The sequence below is a fragment of the Bufo bufo genome, chromosome 6, assembly GCF_905171765.1.
Source record: "Bufo bufo chromosome 6, aBufBuf1.1, whole genome shotgun sequence".
Taxonomy (NCBI): domain Eukaryota; kingdom Metazoa; phylum Chordata; class Amphibia; order Anura; family Bufonidae; genus Bufo; species Bufo bufo.
The window spans coordinates 173,177,266-173,197,750 of record NC_053394.1 but is presented as its reverse complement, the minus strand read 5'-3'; the positions used below and the strand labels follow the sequence as shown (position 1 = coordinate 173,197,750).

Here is a 20,485-nt window from a genome sequence, read left to right as displayed (position 1 = left end):
GTTAAAAAAAAAAAGCGTCCTTTTCCTAAAATAAAGTAAATAGGAAAAGTAAATAGGAAAAAAAAAAGGTGGACATATTACATTATATTAAGACAATCACCCAAAAAAATACAAAAAAAATATGGCTCAGAATATGGAGATACTAAAACACAATTTTTTTGGTTTAAAAAATCCTGTTATTGTGTAAAACTTAAAGGGGTTGTCCGAGTTATTTTTTTGTTCTTTCTATGTTCCTAATTGGGCAAATATAACAGCTTTCCAATTAACTCACTTTATCTCCAGTGCCTGGTTTCTCAAATTTCACTGAGGGTCACATGACCTGTGATGTCAGCTTCTCTCCCTGCTCTGATAAACTTTGTTTACAAGCCTGTAAACCTCACTGTGCTGGCCACGCCCCCTTCACTGCCATCTGCTCTCTCTGCTAGGATTCTTAACCCCTTCAGCTGCACACACTGGGTATCTGCAGCAGTGACTATTCTGGGCACAGGAGCTGAAGGACTAGAGAGAGCATTGCACAAGAAGGTAGGGGGAAGATCCTGTGTGTATTAGCAGTGTCATTATACAGCTGGGACTTATAGTTCTACACATACAACATGCTGCAGAGTCTCCCAGCAGGCAGACATGTCACTCAGGGCAGCTCTTGTATTCACTCCCTTAGCAGTGTCATTATACATCTGGGACTTGTAGTCCTACACATGCAACATGTTGCTGAGTCTCCCAGCAGGCAGACATGTCACTCAGGGCAGCTCTTGTATTCAATCCCTTAGCAGTGCAGGGGAAGGGGCACAGATTTTTTTTTATTGCATGTAAACAAAGGGCCAGAAAAGAACCAGGGAAATGAGGAAATATATATATATATTTATTTTTTTTGCATAAAACTTGCTTAGCTTAGTTATATATTGCTGCCCATCAGATTTTCAGTGCTATATATATATTTTTCATAACTCGAACAACCCCTTTAAGTAAATAAAAAAAAATATACACATATTAGGTATTGCCGCGTCCGTAACAACCTGCTCTATAAAAATACCACATTACCTAACCCCTCAGGTAAACACCATAAAAAAATAAATTGTAATAGCAAGCGATCCAAAAGTTAGATGCACCCCAAAATAGTGCCAATCAAACTGTCATCTCATCCCGCAAAAATGAGCCCCTACAGAAGACAGTCGCCGAAAAAAAAACAACGACGGTTTTCAGAATGTGTAGACACTAAAAAAATCTATTTTTTTTCCAAAAATGCTTTATTATGTAAAACTGAAACAAACAACCAAAAAAGTTGTCATATTTGGTATTATCCCGTCAGTAACAACCTGCTCTATAAAAATACCACATGATCTAACCTGTCAGATGAACGTTGTAAAAAACAAAAAATAAAAACGGTGCCAAAAGAGCAATTTTTTTGCCTCACAATAAGTGTAATATTGAGCAACCAAAAATCATATGTACCCTAAAATAGTACCAACAAAACTGCCACCTTAGGCCTCATGCACACGACAGTTGTTTTTTGCGTCCGCCAAAAAAAAATGGATGCGGCATCCGTTTTTTTTTGGAGGATCCGTTTTTTTCCACAGATCCCTTGTAATAAATGACTATCTTCATCTGCAAATGTGAAAAAAGTAGGACATGCACTATTTGTTTTGCTGAAGGGAAACACGGACAACGGACGCGGAACACAAACGGATGAACTATCAACATTTTATTGCTGACCCATTGAAATGAATGGGTCCCCATCCTATACGCAAAAAAAACAGAACGGAGGCCAAGAAAACAACTGTCGTGTGCATGAGGCCTTATCCTGTAGTTTCCAAAATGGGGTCACTTTTTTGGAGTTTCTACTCTAGGGCTGCATCAGGGGGGCTTCAAATGGGACATGGTGTCAATAAACCAGTCCAGCAAAATCTGCCTTCCAAAAACCATATGGCGTTCCTTTCCTTCTGCGCAATGCCGTGTGCCCCTACAGCAGTTTACGACCACATATGGGGTGTTTCTGTAAACTACAGAATCAGGGCCATAAATATTGAGTTTTGTTTTGCTGTTAACCCTTGCTTTGTAACTGGAAAAAATTTATTAAAATGGAAAATCTGCCAAAAAAGTTAAATTATGAAATTTCTTCTTCATTTTCCGTTAAAAACCTAAAGGGTTAATAAAATTTTGTAAAATCAGTTTTGAATACATTGAGGGGTGTAGTTTGTAAAATGGGGTCATTTTTGGGTGGTTTCTATTATGTAAACCTCACAAAGTGACTTCAGACCTGAACTGGTCACTAAAAAGTGTGTTTTGGAAATTTTCAGAAAAATTTTAAGATTTGCTTCTAAACTTCTAAGCCTTGTAACATCCCCAAAAAATAAAATATCATTCACAAAATGATCCAAATATGAAGTAGACATATGGGGAATGTAAAGTAATAACTATTTTTGGAGGTATTACTATCTATTATAAAAGTAGAGAAATTGAAATTTGCTAATTTGATTATTTTTGATAAATTTGGTATTTGTTATAAATAAAAATGAATTTTTTTGACTCAATTTTACCACTGTCATGAAGTACAATATGTGATGAGAAAGCAATCTCAGAATGGCCTGGATAAAAGCATTTTAAAGTTATCACCACATAAAGTGACACATCGATTTGCAAAAAATGCACCTTAAGGTGAAATATGGCAGGGTCCTGAAGGGGTTAAAACTTAATTTTTCACAGTAATGAAGGCACATATGAACACATGGGACCAACACAGATGCCTTCAGCGGCCAAGCGCACATAGAACAGGTCAGCCAGTTTCATAGATACAAATGTTCTGACAGATGTCCTTTAAAATACAGATACCACAAGTAGTTTGTACATGTAGGGGCTACAAAACCGAATCAAGGCAAGTAATGAACTGGGGTCTTAGCCCAAAGGAAGATATTTTATAATGTAGAATTAAATCTACCAATAGTAATATTATGTAATACACTCATGGGCTGATTAGAAACTTAAGATTGCTGTGGAAAAAGAAAACCTAAAAGTGGCCCCATGTTGTAGGTGGGGGCAAACACTTGTAAGTGGTGTCAGCAAGTCGTTACGCATGACCACATTGCTGGTAAGTGGGGCCAATGTATACATGCAGTGGTAGGCAAAGCAATCAGTAAGCTGTCTAAGACTACTTTCACACTAGCGTTTCTATTTTCCGGTATTGAGATCCGTCATAGGGTCTCAATACCAGAAAAAAACGCTTCCGTTTTGTCCCCATTCATTGTCAATGGGGACAAAACGTAACTGAACAGAACGGAATGCTCCAAAGTGCATTCTGTTCTCATACCGGAGAGCAAACCGCAGCATGCTGACACAATAGAAAACAGATCCGTCCCCCATTGACTTTCAATGGAGTTCATGACGGATCCGTCTTGGCAATGTTACAGATAATACAACCGTATCCATTCATAACGGATGCAGATGGTTGTATTTTCAGTAACGAAAGTATTTTTGCTGAACCCTGCCGGATCCAGCAAAAATGCTAGTGTGAAAGTAGCCTAATACACAAGTCATCAAGGTAACGTTCTGGTAGAAATCTGCAGCATAAATTGACATGCTGCGGAATTAAAATTCACACTGCAGTTCAAATCTGTACCATCTATCGAAGCAGAAAGATGAATGAGATAAAAATCATAAAAAATCATCCACACACTGTAGAATGATTGCTCAATCCAATCTACAGGTAAAAAGTATTAATAACAAGAAGTAACTGAGGAGGGTGCCAGCGGCCCGCTATGCATCAGCCAACCAGGAGTTTTCCCTGTAGGGCTTTATGGAAAGGGTATGGCCTAAAATACCACATTTTGCTCCAAAAATTAAACTACAATTCTGGTATAAATTTCTATTTCAAAGTAAACATATCAATAGTTGGTATAGAGTCAGAGAAAAGTACGTCCCTGCACCGCATATCTAATCCAGCCTGCGCCCCTGTGATAAATCTGGTGCTGGTCTAGACACCCTGTCTTAATGGGTTTTCTGTGAGTAAATTCCAGCTGGAAGTAAACAAGCCAGGGACCATGGACACGTGGCGTGCAGGACTGAAGGGAGGAGCAGATAAGGATGACGCTTTCAATAGCAGAGGCAGTCTGCTGGCATCACTTAAAAGTTAGTTATTCCCAGAAAATCCCTTGAAGTTTATGTGATTAACAGACTTAGTAAATCTGCCTCCGTGTTCCTCATTCCCAGATAGCAGCAGTCTTGCTAAAAATGCTATTCATGGAATTCTGGTCTTGGTTTGCACATTTGAATAATTGCATAGCAAATATCACAAGCATTCACTAGGATAGGTGATAAATATTTGATCTTGTGTACAGGGGAGATGTTATCGTGGGGGAACCTCTAGCTTTCTGCATCTTTTTCACCCAAAGCTCATAAAAAATATTGAGGCTACACAAAGATCTTGGCCGCAACACCTGTTGCAAGATCAGAGATTGCTGTGTAGCAGTACAGCCATTGAACTGAATAGGGTTTCATTGTGGCTCGCAAGTTACTGCAACCCCAAAAATCCAACATTGCTGATTTTTTGCGATCGAGGTAACTTGTAAGTAGAGTGGTTATGCACTGCTACATAGCATCTTTGGTCGGCCAAGATTGCTGTGTAGTCCCAGCCTAACCATGACTATTCTCCTCAACCAACTAATGTTAGCACAAACGTAACAGACTATTGAAATCAGTCTGTCTACATTATGCAGCCATTTAGTATGGTCAGCCTAAGGTTGATAGTACAAACGGAAAATGCAAATGTGATCGCACACTACATCCAGCACTCTGCCCTCCATGCTGGATGAGACATTGGTTTATATTTTGGCCAAAGCATAGTAAGCCACTCACCGCGTCAAGGCTGTCCCATGAGTGGTCCCTAACTCTTGTTCCCACCTGTTCATGGGCCATGACAGCCACATAAAATCCAGGGAATGCAGGTCAGCATGCAAGCAAAGTACACTTTGCTTGTAACCCCGTCCGGTGCCATTACAGCTTTCATCGGATCCAGGGATGCAAGTACCAACATGCATGCTGAACCCACCATACACTTCTCCTGGAGCCAAATGGCTAATGGTAGGTTCTATACAAGCAGACTCAGTTTTATACTGACTTTAAAACCAGCCTCAAGGACAGATTAACTGGTCAGGTGTGCAATGACTCCAAGGAGATCGCCACGCCTCCAATATATACTACAAAGAAAAAAATAAGGGGTTGGGTCAGCACAACCTGCTGCAGGTGCAGATCACCTGCAGCAGGTTGTGCTGACCCAACCCCTTATTTTTTTCTTTGTAGTATATATTGGAGGCGTGGCGATCTCCTTGGAGTCATTGCACACCTGACCAGTTAATCTGTCCTTGAGGCTGGTTTTAAAGTCAGTATAAAACTGAGTCTGCTTGTATAGAACCTACCATTAGCCATTTGGCTCCAGGAGAAGTGTATGGTGGGTTCAGCATGCATGTTGGTACTTGCATCCCTGGATCCGATGAAAGCTGTAATGGCACCGGACGGGGTTACAAGCAAAGTGTACTTTGCTTGCATGCTGACCTGCATTCCCTGGATTTTATGTGGCTGTCATGGCCCATGAACAGGTGGGAACAAGAGTTAGGGACCACTCATGGGACAGCCTTGACGCGGTGAGTGGCTTACTATGCTTTGGCCAAAATATAAACCAATGTCTCATCCAGCATGGAGGGCAGAGTGCTGGATGTAGTGTGCGATCACATTTGCATTTTCCGTTTGTATATGTATTTCGCCATAGTGATCTGCACCTGCAGCAGGTTGTGCTGACCCAACCCCTTATTTTTTTCTAAGGTTGATAGTAGGTTCTGTCAAGATGATACTGACCTTTGGCTTTGTATTCAGGTAATTGACAGTGACACTTCCACTATTGCAGCAGGTATTGGCTTTTTAACCAAGTAGATACCACACTATTGGTCTAAAGAGTTCTACCAAACGTAGGGGGTCACACCCACCTCTTCTGTCTGACATTGTAATTGCTGTGGTGTTCTGTGATGATACCTATTAGGGCATACTTTAGGTAGATATACAGATGTCGAAGGCAATCATGTATTGTATTCAGATTATTCTACTACATTCCAGTTTAAGGTAATCTGTCAGCACTATTGACTATACTAAACTGTTGACAGCACTGGGCAGCAGCTGGAAGAACAGTACAAGCATACCTTTTGTGGAGCTTTCTTCATCAGGAGTAAGGTCTTCAAGATTGTGCTGCTTAAAAAGGTTGTCCAAGTGTTTTTTGTTTTGTTTGTGGGAAACTGCATACTGTCACTCAAAGGGGAGGGGTAATGAAGCAGCTTAATGCAGAGTGCACTTAACAAGCAGAATCTGATTGAATAATAGTTCATATTCTCACTACTCCCTATGCTAAAGCCCCACAAAAGGTACGTTTGTAGTGCTTTCCACAGCCCTGCCTAGTGATGTCAGCAGTTTAGCATGGTCAAAACTGTTGACAGATGCTTACAGAAAATGTAAAGCTCTAATGACTGATCCAGAACACATCAGCTCCCAGACTTGCTTGTCTAAATGGACTGGTGACATCCTGCTGAAAACTAGGGAGTATGGTCTTGAACACTACATACCTTCCATCTAGCTATGTGTAAGAGACCCTCCACATCTACAACTAGGCCAATATCACTCTTGGGAAAGGCATAATCTGAAGAGACTGATTTTTTACTATTATCCAGGCTGAACTGTAGGTATCACTGCATATGTATCTGCACTGCAATAAAGGAATTTTGGCATAGAATCAACAGGTTCACTTTTACACATCTCAAGTCCCCTTAATTGATTGTGAGTAGGTATGAGCGAATCGACTTTGGATGAAACATCTAAAGTCGATTCACATAAAACTTTAACCCCTTAAGGACTCGGCCCTATTTCACCTTACGGACTTGGCCATTTTTTGCAAATCTGACCAGTATCACTTTAAGTGCTGATAACTTTAAAACGCTTTGACTTATCCAGGCCATTCTGAGAGTTTTTTCGTCACATATTGTACTTCAGGACACTGGTAAAATTTGTAAAAAATAGCAAATTTCCAAGTTTCAATTTCTCTACTTCTATAATACATAGTAATACCTCCAAAAATAGTTATTACTTTACATTCCCCATATGTCTACTTCATGTTTGGATCATTTTGGGAATGATATTTTATTTTTTTGGGATGTTAGAAGTTTAGAAGCAAATCTTAAAATTTTTCAGAAATTTTCAAAAACCCAATTTTTAGGGACCAGTTCAGGTCTGAAGTCACTTTACTTGGCTTACATAATAGAAACCACCCAAAAATGACCCCATTCTATAAACTACTCCCCTCAAGGTATTCAAAACTGATTTTTACAAACGTCGTTAACCCTTTAGGTGTTCCACAAGAATTAATGGAAAATAGAGATACAATTTCAAAATTTCACTTTTTTGGCAGATTTTCCATTGTAATAATTTTTTTTCCACTTACAAAGCAAGGGTTAACAGCCAAACCAAACTCAATATTTATGGCCCTGATTCTGTAGTTTACAGAAACAACCAATATGTGGTCGTAAACTTCTGTACGGGCACACGGCAGGGCGCAGGAGGAAAGGAATGCCATACGGTTTTTGGAAGGCAGATTTTGCTGGACTGGTTTTTTTGACACCATGTCCCATTTGAAGCCCCCCTGATGCACCCCTAGAGTAGAAACTCCCAAAAAGTGGCCCCATTTTAGAAACTACGGGATAGAGTGGCAGTATTGTTGGTACTAGTTTAGGGTACATATGATTTTTGGTTGCTCTATATTACACTTTTTGTGAGGCAAGATAACGAGAAATAGCTGTTTTTGCACCGTTTCTATTTTTTGTTATTTACAACATTCATCTGACAGGTTAGATCATGTGATATTTTTATAGACCAGGTTGTCACGGATACGGCGATACCTAATATGTATACTTTTTTTTATTTATGTAAGTTTTACACAATGATTTCATTTTTGAAGCAAAAAAAATCATGTTTTAGTGTTTCCATAGTCTGAGAGCCATAATTTTTTCAGTTTTTGGGCGATTACCTTGGGTAAGGTATGATATTTGCGGGATGAGATGACAGTTTTATTGGCACTATTTTGGGGTGCGTGTGAATTTCTGATCGCTTGCTATTACACTTTTTGTGATGTAAGGTGACAAAAAATTGATTATTTAGCACAGTTTTTATTTTAAATTTTTGACGGTGTTCATCTGAGGGGTTAGGTCATGTGATATTTTTATAGAGCCGGTCGATACGGACGCGGTGATACCTAATATGTATACTTTTTTTTTTTATTTATGTAAGTTTTACACAATGATTTTATTTTTGAAGCAAAAAAAATCATGTTTTAGTGTTTCCATAGTCTGAGAGCCATAATTTTTTCAGTTTTTGGGCGATTACCTTGGGTAGGGTATAATTTTTGCGGGATGAGATGACTTTTTGATCGCTTGCTATTACACTTTTTATGATGTAAGGTGACAAAAAATGGTTTATTTAGCACAGTTTTTATTCAAAATTTTTTACGGTGTTCATCTGAGGGGTTAGGTCATGTGATATTTTTATAGAGCCGGTCGATACAAACGCGGCGATACCAAATATGTATACTTTTTTTTTATTTATGTAAGTTTTACACAATAACAGCTTTTTTAAAACAAAAAAAATGATGTTTTAGTGTCTCCATATTCTGAGCTATATTTTTTTATATTTTTTGGGCGATTGTCTCAGGTAGGGGCTAATTTTTTGCGGGATGAGGTGACGGTTAGATTGGTACTTTTTTGGTGGGCAAACGCCTTTTTGATCGCTTGCTATTACACTTTTTATGATGTAAGGTGACAAAAAATGGTTTATTTAGCACAGTTTTTATTTTAAATTTTTGACGGTGTTCATAGTGGTTAGGTCATGTGATATTTTTATAGAGCCGGTCGATACGGACGCGGCGATACCTAATATGTATACTTTTTTTTTATTTATGTAAGTTTTACACAATGATTTTATTTTTGAAGCAAAAAAAAATCATGTTTTAGGCCTCCTGCATGTTTTTTTTCCCCCCGTTTACTGGCTGTTTTTTGCGTTCCGTATACGGTCCGTATACGGAACCATTCATTTCAATGGTTCCGCAAAAAAATACGGAATGTACTCCGTATGCATTCCGTTTCCGTATTTCCGTTTTTCCGTTCCGTTTAAAGATAGAACATGTCCTATTATTGCCCGCAAATCAAGTTCCGTGGCTCCATTCAAGTCAATGGGTCCACAAAAAAACGGAACACATACGGAAATGCATCCGTATGTCTTCCGTTTCCGTTCCGTTTTTTGCGGAACCATCTATTGAAAATGTTATGCCCAGCCCAATTTTATCTATGTAATTACTGTATACTGTATATGCCATACGGAAAAACGGAACAGAAATGGAAACAAAAAACGGAACAACGGATCCGTGAAAACGGACCGCAAAACACTGAAAAAGCCATACGGTCGTGTGCAGGAAGGAGGCCTTAGTGTTTCCATAGTCTGAGAGCCATAATTTTTCAGTTTTTGGGCGATTACCTTGGGTAGGGTATAATTTTTGCGGGATGAGATGACTGTTTTATTGGCACTATTTTGGGGTGCGTGTGACTTTTTTGATCGCTTGCTATTACACTTTTTATGATGTAAGGTGACAAAAAATGGTTTATTTAGCACAGTTTTTATTCAAAATTTTTTACGGTGTTCATCTGAGGGGTTAGGTCATGTGATATTTTTATAGAGCCGGTCGATACAAACGCGGCGATACCAAATATGTATACTTTTTTTTTATTTATGTAAGTTTTACACAATAACAGCTTTTTTACGGACGCGGCGATACCTAATATGTATACTTTTTTTTTCCCCTATTTTTTTACCATTTTTTTTTTACTTTATTTGGGGAAAATGACATTTTTGTTTGTTTTTACTTGAAATTTTAATTTTTGGGGGGGAAAACTTTTTTTTCACTTTATTTTTTGTCCCACTTTGGGACTTGAACTTTTAATGCATTGGAATGCATTGGCTGTATGAGTAATACTGTGTGTATTACTCATACAGCTTCCGGCCTGTGAGATCCAGAGGGCTGGATCTCACAGGCTCTCCAACGGAAGGCAGTGCGATGCCTTCCTTAGACATCGCGCTGCCTTCCATGCCATCGGGTCCTTCCCACAGCCGCATGGGGACCCGATGGCACCACCGCCGCCGCACCAGGTAAAAGCCACAAACCGCAGGTCTGAATCGACCTGCGGTTTGCGGCAATCGCCGATACGGGGGGGTCACATGACCCCCCCCCGACGTTGTGACAGGATGCCCGCTGAATGATTTCAGCGGGCATCCTGTCACAATTAACCCCCGCCGCGCCGCAATCTACATTTAAACTTAGGACGTACCTAAGTCCCTAAGGGGTTAATACTCTACGGAGCAGGAGCTCCATACATTATTAGATTGTATTGGCTCCGATGAGCCGACGTTATTGCTTCGCGAAGTCTCGCGAGACTTGGCGTAATAACTTCATAAATTAATTTGTACTGTAAAAAACCATTTCCCGAACTCGGGTTCGGTTCCAAGGTACCACTGGTTCCAAATGGTTTTTACAGTGCAAACTAATTTATGAAGTTATTGCGCCAAGTCTCGCGAGACTTCGCTAAGCAATAACTTCTGCTCATCTGAGCCAATACATTCTAATACTGTACAGAGATCCTGCTCCATACAGTATTAGAACGAGGTTTCATGCGAATTGACTTCAGATGTTTCAACCGAAGTCAATTCACTCATCCCTAATTGTGAGCTCCTGAGAGTGCAGATGGTAAAGAAGGGTAAATATTAGGAAGAAAAGCAGCAACAGTAAGTAGCCAACCTGAAGAGAGGTTCTAGAGCAGGGTTGCCCAACCTGCGGCCCTCCAGCGGTTGCAAAACTACAGCTCCCAGCATGCCCTGATAGCTGTAGGCTGTCCGAGTATGATGGAAGTTGTAGTTTTGCGATAGCTGGAGGGCTGCAGGTTGGGCATCCCTGTTCTAGAGTATGGAGAAGTAAGTAATTTCTCCGTACAGTACTACATAACCGTGTACTACAAAAGGATTATTCACCGTCCTTTTGCCTTCTGTGAAGCTCCACATAGAAAGTCTGCCAATCATTAACAGCTCCAGTGAAATGTATGTTAGTATAAATGCAGGAAAATGTAACCTGAGAATCATTGGAGAACTTTTTTTGTAGGTTTGGATCACGCAAAGCCTCCTATTGTATCTGTTATTGAACAAGGAGAGGAACCATATTTGATGGGCACGCAGGACTCAGTTGAGAAGGAGCTTCCAGAATATTCATGTTCAAGTGAGTAATAATTTAAGGAAAAAAAAATATTTACTGTAAAAGAAAAAAATTCTATAAACATTATAACTAAAAATCTAAAACTTTTGCAACAACAATAAAAAAGTCCTTAGGAGTTGTCCAGGATTAGAAAAACATGACTACTTGCCTACAAAAACAGCACCACTCTTGCCCACAGCTTCTGTGCAGTATTGAAGCTCTGCCTCACTGACTCCATTGGAGCAGAGCTGCAATACAAGACACAACCCATGGACAGGCGCGGTTCTATTTTTTGGAGGAAAAAAAAACAGACTTTTTTTTATCCTTTAAAGTGGTATTCTGAAACCCATTATCACATTGGCAGGTTCCTGACCGACACCCCTCACTGGTCAGCTTGTCTGTAGCTGTGTCTCTGGTTTTGGCTAATAACCTCAGTCATGTTATAAAGCCTTTTAAAAGGTTAGCCACCTTTTCTTAGCACTAATGAGAGAATTTTCTTGGATAACCATTTTCTCCAGGGAACATTGTTTTAAAGACTCCGTAGCTACTGGATCTCTGCAAGGACAATCAGTATCTTCCAATTTAATGTTGTCATTTTTGTAGGTGCTCAGTAATCCTACTACCATAAAATGTTGTTTTTAACCCCTTAGCGCAGAACGCCGTGCATGTACGGCGGGGAAAACTGTGCCAGAACGCAGAACGCCGTACATGCACGGCGTTCATTTAAAAGCTCCCCTGCCGAGATCGCGCACCTGATGCGCATATTACCGTGCTGTATCGGGGACCAAACATCTCCCCCTTGACTGCCAGGGACCGATCAGCAGTGGTCCCGGCCGCAGATCACCGCCGCAGATCCCGTTCGTTCAAAAGAGCGATCTCACGCGTGTGCGCATGCGCGCACACATCTCCTCCTCTTCTGGCACCCGGCTGTCGCTGAAATGAGAGGATCGGAGACGAGAAATAGCTGTCTGAACATAATTCATTGTGATTGGTCCACAGTCAGGACCAATCACAATGAGTTATGTACAGGACGCTATCTCTCACCTTCGATCCTGTCATTTCAGTCAGAGAAGTTGGAGGCAGTGCAGTTAGACCTGTGATAAAACACACACACCAAAAGTGCCCCTCATCTGTCCCCTGTGATCCTCATCACCCCTCATTTGTCTCCTGTTCCCTTCATCACCCCACTTATTAGTCCCCTGTGACCCTGTGCCTGTGTGCTGTCTGCCAATAGTGACAGTACATCAGCACCCCAGTCCCTGTCATCCATACCTGTTTTTGGCAAATCATTAGGGTTAGTTAGGGAGTTATTAGGGTTAGAGCTCTTGTTTTAGGGTAAGTTAGACGTTTATTGAAATAAAAAAAAAAAAAAAAAAAAAATAATAATAATAATAAAAAAAATAATAAAAAAATAATAAAAAAATATTGGGGACGTCCGTACTTGTCCCCGATTATAAATACTCTGTTTCAAACCCCCCCATACCTCCGAACCTCTATCTTCTACCAGTGATATAAAGCTCCACAATTTTATTTTTCCATTTTTTTCTGAATATATATATATATATATATATATATATATATATATATATAAATTTTACAAAATGTCTCAACGGGTGTACAGCGCTGAGGAGGCTTATGAAATACTTGCCTCAGAGTCTGACGCTGACAGTGGAGAAGAAGAATCTTTTCTTGTGTATAGCTCTTCATCTGATTCCTCAGTTGACGAACCCTCTCACAGACGCAGTAGAGTTAGCAGCGCATCAGCTTCTACAAATGACCCCAGCTGGACTTCTGCTACTAACTTTGTACCTCAGTTGCCGGACTTTACGGCCACTACAGGCATTCATGTGAACACTGCAGGTTTCACGGAAGCTGATTTTTTCCACCTTTTTTTTTCTGATGAATTGATAGACATGATAGTGGAGCAAACTAATATTTATGCCAATCAATTTTTAGCCGCCCACCCGAACTCATACTATGCAAGACCCCTTCAGTGGACTCCCACGACCCCTTTGGAGATGAAAAAATTTTGGGGTCTAATACTTAATATGGGGATAATTAAAAAACCATCACTACGGTCATATTGGAGTAATGACCTTCTACATCACACACCACTATACCGCACCATTATGTCCAGGACCCGATTCGAAAGTCTCCTGAAATTTCTACATTATAACAATAATGCCGATTCTCCACCCCCTAATGATCCTGGATACGATCGTTTATACAAAATTCGGCCCATTATAGATCATTATAATGTCAAGTTTGCCCAAGTCTACACCCCCCAAAAGCATCTGTCCATTGATGAATCCCTTGTGCACTTCAAAGGCAGACTGCATTTTCGCCAATACCTGCCCAACAAACGGGCCAGATATGGCATCAAACTCTACAAACTATGTGAAAGCCAAAGTGGCTATACACATAAATTTAGAGTTTACGAGGGAAAAGATTCAAAAATTGAACCCCCAGAGTGCCCACCTCTCCTTGGAATAGCAGGAAAAATAGTATGGGACTTGATTCACCCCCTGCTAGGTCAAGGGTACAACTTGTACCTTGACAACTTCTACACAAGTGTCCCACTACTGAAATGCCTGTTTTCCAGAGACACTGTTGCATGCGGTACTATCAGACGAAACCAAAAACATCTGCCTAAAAATTTTATAGATCAAAGGATAAGAGTGAGGGAAAGCAGGGCAGTTTGCAATGATAACATGATGCTTGTTAAGTACAAAGACAAGCGTGACGTCTTTGTACTTACTACCATACATGCCGACAGATCAACCCCTGTTCCAGTACGTGGATCCACAGAATCAGTCCCCAAACCTGTGTGCATCCAGGACTATAATAAGTTTATGGGAGGGGTGGATCTGTCAGACCAGGTACTGCAACCATACAGTGCCCTCCGCAAAACTCGGGCATGGTATAAAAAATTGGCATTGAACCTGACGCAAATTGCCCTCTATAATGCTTTTGTAATTTACAGAAGTGCAGGAAACAGAGGAAAATTCCTGCACTTTCAAGAAAAAGTAATAAAGAACTTTTTATTTGGGGAACAGGAAAGGGAAGGGAGCAGGGCCACAGGAAGTGAGAGCAGAATAATACGAGGACAGCATTTCCCTGGGGTAGTTCCCCCCACAGAGACACGGAGAAGGCCACAAAAAAGGTGTCGGGTATGCTCCAGAAATGGAATCAGGAAAGACACAATTCATCATTGTGAGACGTGCCCCTCAAAGCCAGGTCTTTGCATAAAAGATTGCTTTAGAATCTACCACACCTCTGTTGACTTTTAACTAAACCCCCTTTGATCATTTTATAAAACACCCCCTTGAAACTGTATGCTGGTAAAAATTCTAATTTCCCGTTTCTCCACATTTCAATTGGCATTCTAATAAAACCCATAACAAAGCTAAAAATTCTCATTACACCCCTAGATGAATACCTTGACGGGTGTTGTTTTATTCTACCATACAGCAGTTTACAGCCACGTATGGGGTGTTTCTGTAAACGGCAGAGTCAGGGCAATAAAGATACAGTCTTGTTTGGCTGTTAACCCTTGCTTTGTTAGTGGAAAAAATGGGTTAAAATTGAAAATTAGGCAAAAAAAAGAAATTCTCAAATTTCATCTCCATTTGCCAATAACTCTTGTGCAACACCTAAAGGGTTAAAGACGTATGTAAAATCAGTTTTGAATACCTTGAGGGGTGTAGTTTCTTAGATGGGGTCACTTTTATGGAGTTTCTACTCCAGGGGTGCATCAGGGAGGCTTCAAATGGGACATGGTGTCAAAAAAACAGTCCAGCAAAATTAGCCCTCCAAAAACCAAACGGCGCACCTTTCACTCTACACCCTGCCGTGTGCCCGTACAGTAGTTTACGGCCACATATGGGGTGTTTCTGTGAACAGCAGAGTCAGGGCAATAAAGATACAGTCTTGTTTGGCTGTTAACCCTTGCTTTGTTAGTGGAAAAAATGGGTTAAAATTGAAAATTAGGCAAAAAAATGAAATTCTCAAATTTCATCTCCATTTGCCAATAACTCTTGTGCAACACCTAAAGGGTTAAAGACGTATGTAAAATCAGTTTTGAATACCTTGAGGGGTGTAGTTTCTTAGATGGGGTCACTTTTAGGGAGTTTCTACTCTAGGGGTGCATCAGGGGGCTTCAAATGGGACATGGTGTAAAAAACCAGTCCATAAAAATCAGCCTTCCAAAAACCAAACGGCACACCTTTCACTCTACGCCCCGCTGTGTGGCCGTACAGTAGTTTACGGCCACATATTGGGTGTTTCTGTAAACGGCAGAGTCAGGGCAATAAAGATACAGTCTTGTTTGGCTGTTAACCCTTGCTTTGTTAGTGGAAAAAATGGGTTAAAATGAAAAATTAGACAAAAAAATGAAATTCTCAAATTTCCTCCCCATTTGCCAATAACTCTTGTGCAACACCTAAAGGGTTAACAATGTATGCAAAATCAGTTTTGAATACCTTGAGGGGTGTAGTTTCTTAGATGGGGTCACTTTTAGGGAGTTTCTACTCTAGGGGTGCATCAGGGGGCTTCAAATGGGACATGGTGTAAATAAACCAGTCCATAAAAATAAGCCTTCCAAAAACCAAACGGCGCACCTTTCACTCTACGCCCCGCTGTGTGGCCGTACAGTAGTTTACGGCCACATATTGGGTGTTTCTGTAAACGGCAGAGTCAGGGCAATAAAGATACAGTCTCGTTTGGCTGTTAACCCTTGCTTTGTTAGTGGAAAAAATGGGTTAAAATGAAAAATTAGACAAAAAAATGAAATTCTCAAATTTCCTCCCCATTTGCCAATAACTCTTGTGTAACACCTAAAGGGTTAACAATGTATGCAAAATCAGTTTTGAATATCTTGAGGGGTGTAGTTTCTTAGATGGGGTCATTTTTGGGTGGTTTCTATTATGTAAGCCTCGCAAAGTGACTTCAAACCTGAACTGGTCCCTAAAAATTGAGTTTTTGTAAATTTCGGAAAAATTTCAAGATTTGCTTCTAAACTTCTAAGCCTTATAACATCCCCAAAAAATAAAATATCATTCCCAAAACAATTCAAGCATGAAGTAGACATATGGGGAATGTAAAGTCATCACAATTTTTGGGGTATTACTATGTATTACAGAAGTAGAGAAACTGAAACTTTGAAATTTGCAAATTTTTCCAAATTTTTGGTAAATTAGGTATTTTTTTGTGCAAAAAAAAAAAATTTTTTTACTTCATTTTACCAGTGTCATGAAGTACAATATGTGACGAAAAAACAATCTCAGAACGGCCTGGATAAGTCAAAGCGTTTTAAAGTTATTAGCACTTAAAGTGACAATGGTCAGATTTCCAAAAAATGGCCTGGTCCTTAAGGTGAAAATGAGCCCGGTCCTTAAGGGGTTAAAGATTAGGCTTCTTATTCTAATGGTTTGAAGTTGTTGCAAGTCTTTTGAGATAGATGCAAATATTAAGATTTGACATGTGGCACAATATATGAATCTCGCCATTTAGAGTTCAGTATCTCTCTTTCATTTCAGCTGGTGAGTCCATCAATGACACCATTCCTGAGAGAAATTCCCCACCCTTTCCTCCATTGGATTGGGAACCTTCCATTGTCACTCAAGAATATACTCCCAGAATTACAAGAAGCAAGTCGTCACTTGTTCCTGTTCAAATAAAGTCAGAAGAACAAAATGGATTCCATTCTTTACATCTTCCTTCACATCAGTACAGTTCCTGGACTGAATATTCTACAACTCATTACACCCAAAGAAACCAAGACGATAAACCTCTTAACCTGTCCATAATGAATGCAGACTTTGTTAAGCACGAGAAACTCTTTCGTAAAGCAAACTTGTTTGCGTGTTTTGATGCTGGTAAAATGTTGACTTATGAGTCTGAACTATTTGAACATGAGGGAATGCACAAAAAACAGAAACAATTTGTATGTCCTGTGTGTGGAAACCTCTTCACTTCTAAGTTAGGTTTCATAAAGCATCAGAGAATCCACCAAGGTGAGAGCAACTTTTCTTGTGACGAATGTGGAAAATCCTTTGTAAGTGCCTCTGAATTCATCATGCATAGGAAAACTCACACAGACAAGAAACCATATGTATGTTCTGAATGTGGAAAGTGTTTCATTACTAGCCTTCACCTTAATAGACACATGAGAATACATGAAATTGATAAGCCATTCCCATGCTCGGACTGTGGAAAGTGCTTTAGCAGTGCTGGAAACCGTTTAGTGCATCAGAGGATCCATACTGGGGAGAAACCATTTATGTGTTCTCATTGTGGCAAATGCTTTACCCAGAAAGCTAGTTACCTTTCACATCAACGAATTCACACAGGTGAGAAACCATTTGTGTGCTTTCATTGCAGCAAACGTTTTACTCAAAAAGCCAGCTGCATAGTTCATCAGAGAATCCACACAGGAGAGAAACCCTTTGTTTGTTTTGAGTGTGGAAAATGTTTCAGCTCAAAGGTATATTTGATGAGACACCGCATGATCCACACTGGGGAGAAGCCGTTTGCCTGTTCACAGTGTGGTAAATGTTTTACTCAAAAAGCAAGTTATTTGGCACATCGTAGGATCCACACTGGGGAAAAACCCTTTATCTGTTCTCACTGTGGTAAATGCTTTTCACAGAAGGCAAGTTGCATTGTGCACCAGCGAATTCACACAGGGGAAAAACCATTTGAATGTAGTGACTGTGGGAAGTGTTTCAGCTCCAAAATCTACTTAGTCCGACACAGAATGATCCACACTGGTGAAAAACCCTTTGCATGTTTTGACTGTGGGAAGTGTTTTACTCAGAAAGCCAGTTATAATGCCCATCAAAGAATCCATACTGAAGAGAAACCCTTTAAATGCATGGATTGTGGCAAATGCTTTACACAGAAGGCAAGTTATATCACCCATCAGCGGGTCCACAGTGGAGAAAAACCATTTGTGTGCGCCCTCTGTGGTAAGTGCTTCACACAGAAAGCCAGTTACCTCACACATCAGAGAATTCATACGGGGGAAAAGCCATTTATGTGCACACTATGTGGAAAATGTTTTACGCAGAAAGCGAGCTATCTGGCACATGAGCGGATCCATACTGGTGAGAAACCATTTGTCTGCTCGCAGTGTGGAAAATGTTTTGCTCAAAAGGCAAGTTGCATCGTCCACCAGAGAATTCACACAGGTGAGAAACCGTTCGTCTGTTCCCAATGTGGCAAGTGTTTTGCCCAGAAAGCAAGCTGCATTGTGCACCAGAGAATCCACACAGGCGAGAAACCCTATCAGTGCTTGGAGTGTGGAAAATGCTTTAGTTCTAAAATCTATCTTGTTCGGCATCAGCTAATCCACAGAGGAGAAAAGCCGTTTCAGTGCATGGAGTGTGGCAAGCGATTTACCCAGAAATCAGGTTACATGTCACATGTGCGAATTCATACAGATGAGAAACCATTCAAGTGTGATGTTTGTGGCAAATGTTTTGCCCAGAAAGCAAATTATCTTGCACATCAGAGAATCCACACTGGGGAAAAGCCCTTTGTGTGTAATGATTGTGGTAAATGTTTTTCACAAAAAGCTAGTTATATTACCCACCAGAGAATCCACACAGGGGAGAAACCATTTGTATGTGCTCAGTGCGGTAAGTGCTTTTCTCAAAAAGCTAGCTACCTCGCTCATGAAAGAATCCACACAGGGGAGAAACCATTTGTGTGCACTCAGTGTGGGAAGTGTTTTACACAGAAGGCAAGTTGTGTGGTGCATCAAAGGATCCATACTGGTGAGAAACCCTTTGAATGTTCTTCCTGTGGAAAGTGTTTCCGACTAAAAAAGAGCTTTGATGAGCACCAGAGAACACACACGGGTGAGAAACCCTTTCCTTGTTCAGACTGTGGCAAATGTTTTACCAATGCAGCAAACCGTATCATACATCAAAGAATCCACACAGGGGAGAAGCCCTATGCTTGCTCTGTGTGTGGAAAATGTTTTACGCAAAAAGCTAGCTATGTATCGCATCAGAGAACTCACACTGGTGAGAAACCATTTGTTTGTTCTCAGTGTGGGAAATGCTTCACCAGTGCCTCAAACCTCATTGTCCACCGCCGTATCCACACAGACCAGAAGCCCTTTCTCTGTATTGAATGTGGCAAATGTTTTACATCCAAGATTTATCTGGTCAGACATCAGATTATCCACACAGGACAGAAGCCTTTTGAGTGTCCAGATTGTGGGAAGCGGTTTACACAGAAAGCAGGCTACGTGGCACACCAGAGGATCCACACAGGAGAGAAACCCTTTGTGTGCACTCACTGTGGGAAATGTTTTACTCAAAAGGCTAGTTGCATTGTGCATCAGCGGATTCACACAGGAGAGAAACCATTTGAGTGCTGTCAGTGCAACAAGCGGTTTAGTTCTAAGGTATATCTGGTGCGGCACCAGCTGATTCACACCGACGTCAAACCCTTTAAGTGTTCAGAATGCGGAAAGTGTTTTACCCAGAAAGCTAGTTATAATGCACATCAAAGAATTCACATGGATGAGAAACCTTTCAAATGCCTCGACTGCGGAAAGTGCTTTACTCAGAAGGCCAGTTTTGTGGCACATCAGAGAGTTCATACAGGTGAAAAACCATTTGTGTGTACTCACTGTGGCAAATGTTTCACTCAAAAGGCAAGTTGTGTCGTACACCAGAGAATTCACACGGGTGAGAAACCTTATGGCTGTACCGAATGTGGAAAAAGTTTTAGCGCTAAAGTTTATTTGGTAAGACATCAGTTAATTCATGCAGAGGTAAAGCCCTTTAAGTGCTTGGAATGTGGAAAATGCTTCACACAGAAAGCAACATATCTTGCACATCAAAAACTTCACATAGATGAGAAGCCTTTTATATGTTTAGAGTGCGGGATGTGCTTCACCCAGAAAGACTGTTACACTGCACATCTGCAAGTCCATGTAGATGGGAAACCTTTTGCATGTACTTGATTACTGCATGTATAAGGCATATAACCTCAGTGTATGTTTCTTGTTATTTTTGGCAATAGTTTACCACATGTCACTTTTTGTAGTAGAACAGAGAAATAATATAGCAGAGAAGAGAACTCACTGTAGGCCTTGTTTCTCTTTGAGTGTTAAAGTATGTTGTGTTTATTTCTTTAAAATAAACTGAACTTCCAGCA

General features: G+C 40.4%; 2 protein-coding genes across 2 annotated transcripts in view; one reads left to right on the top strand and one right to left on the bottom strand.

Moving 5' to 3' along the window:
* The window catches only part of LOC121006072 (zinc finger protein 287-like), a 519,245-nt gene that overhangs the window by 356,828 nt on the left and 141,932 nt on the right, over window positions 1-20,485 (bottom strand). The window lies entirely within an intron of this gene.
* LOC121004223 (zinc finger protein 585A-like) lies at window positions 4,032-20,429 on the top strand. Its single transcript, XM_040436391.1, has 3 exons — window positions 4,032-4,119; window positions 11,222-11,335; window positions 16,849-20,429. Exons 1-3 carry the CDS (start codon window positions 4,032-4,034, stop codon window positions 20,289-20,291), a joined length of 3,645 nt encoding a protein of 1,214 aa, XP_040292325.1. The 3' UTR covers window positions 20,292-20,429.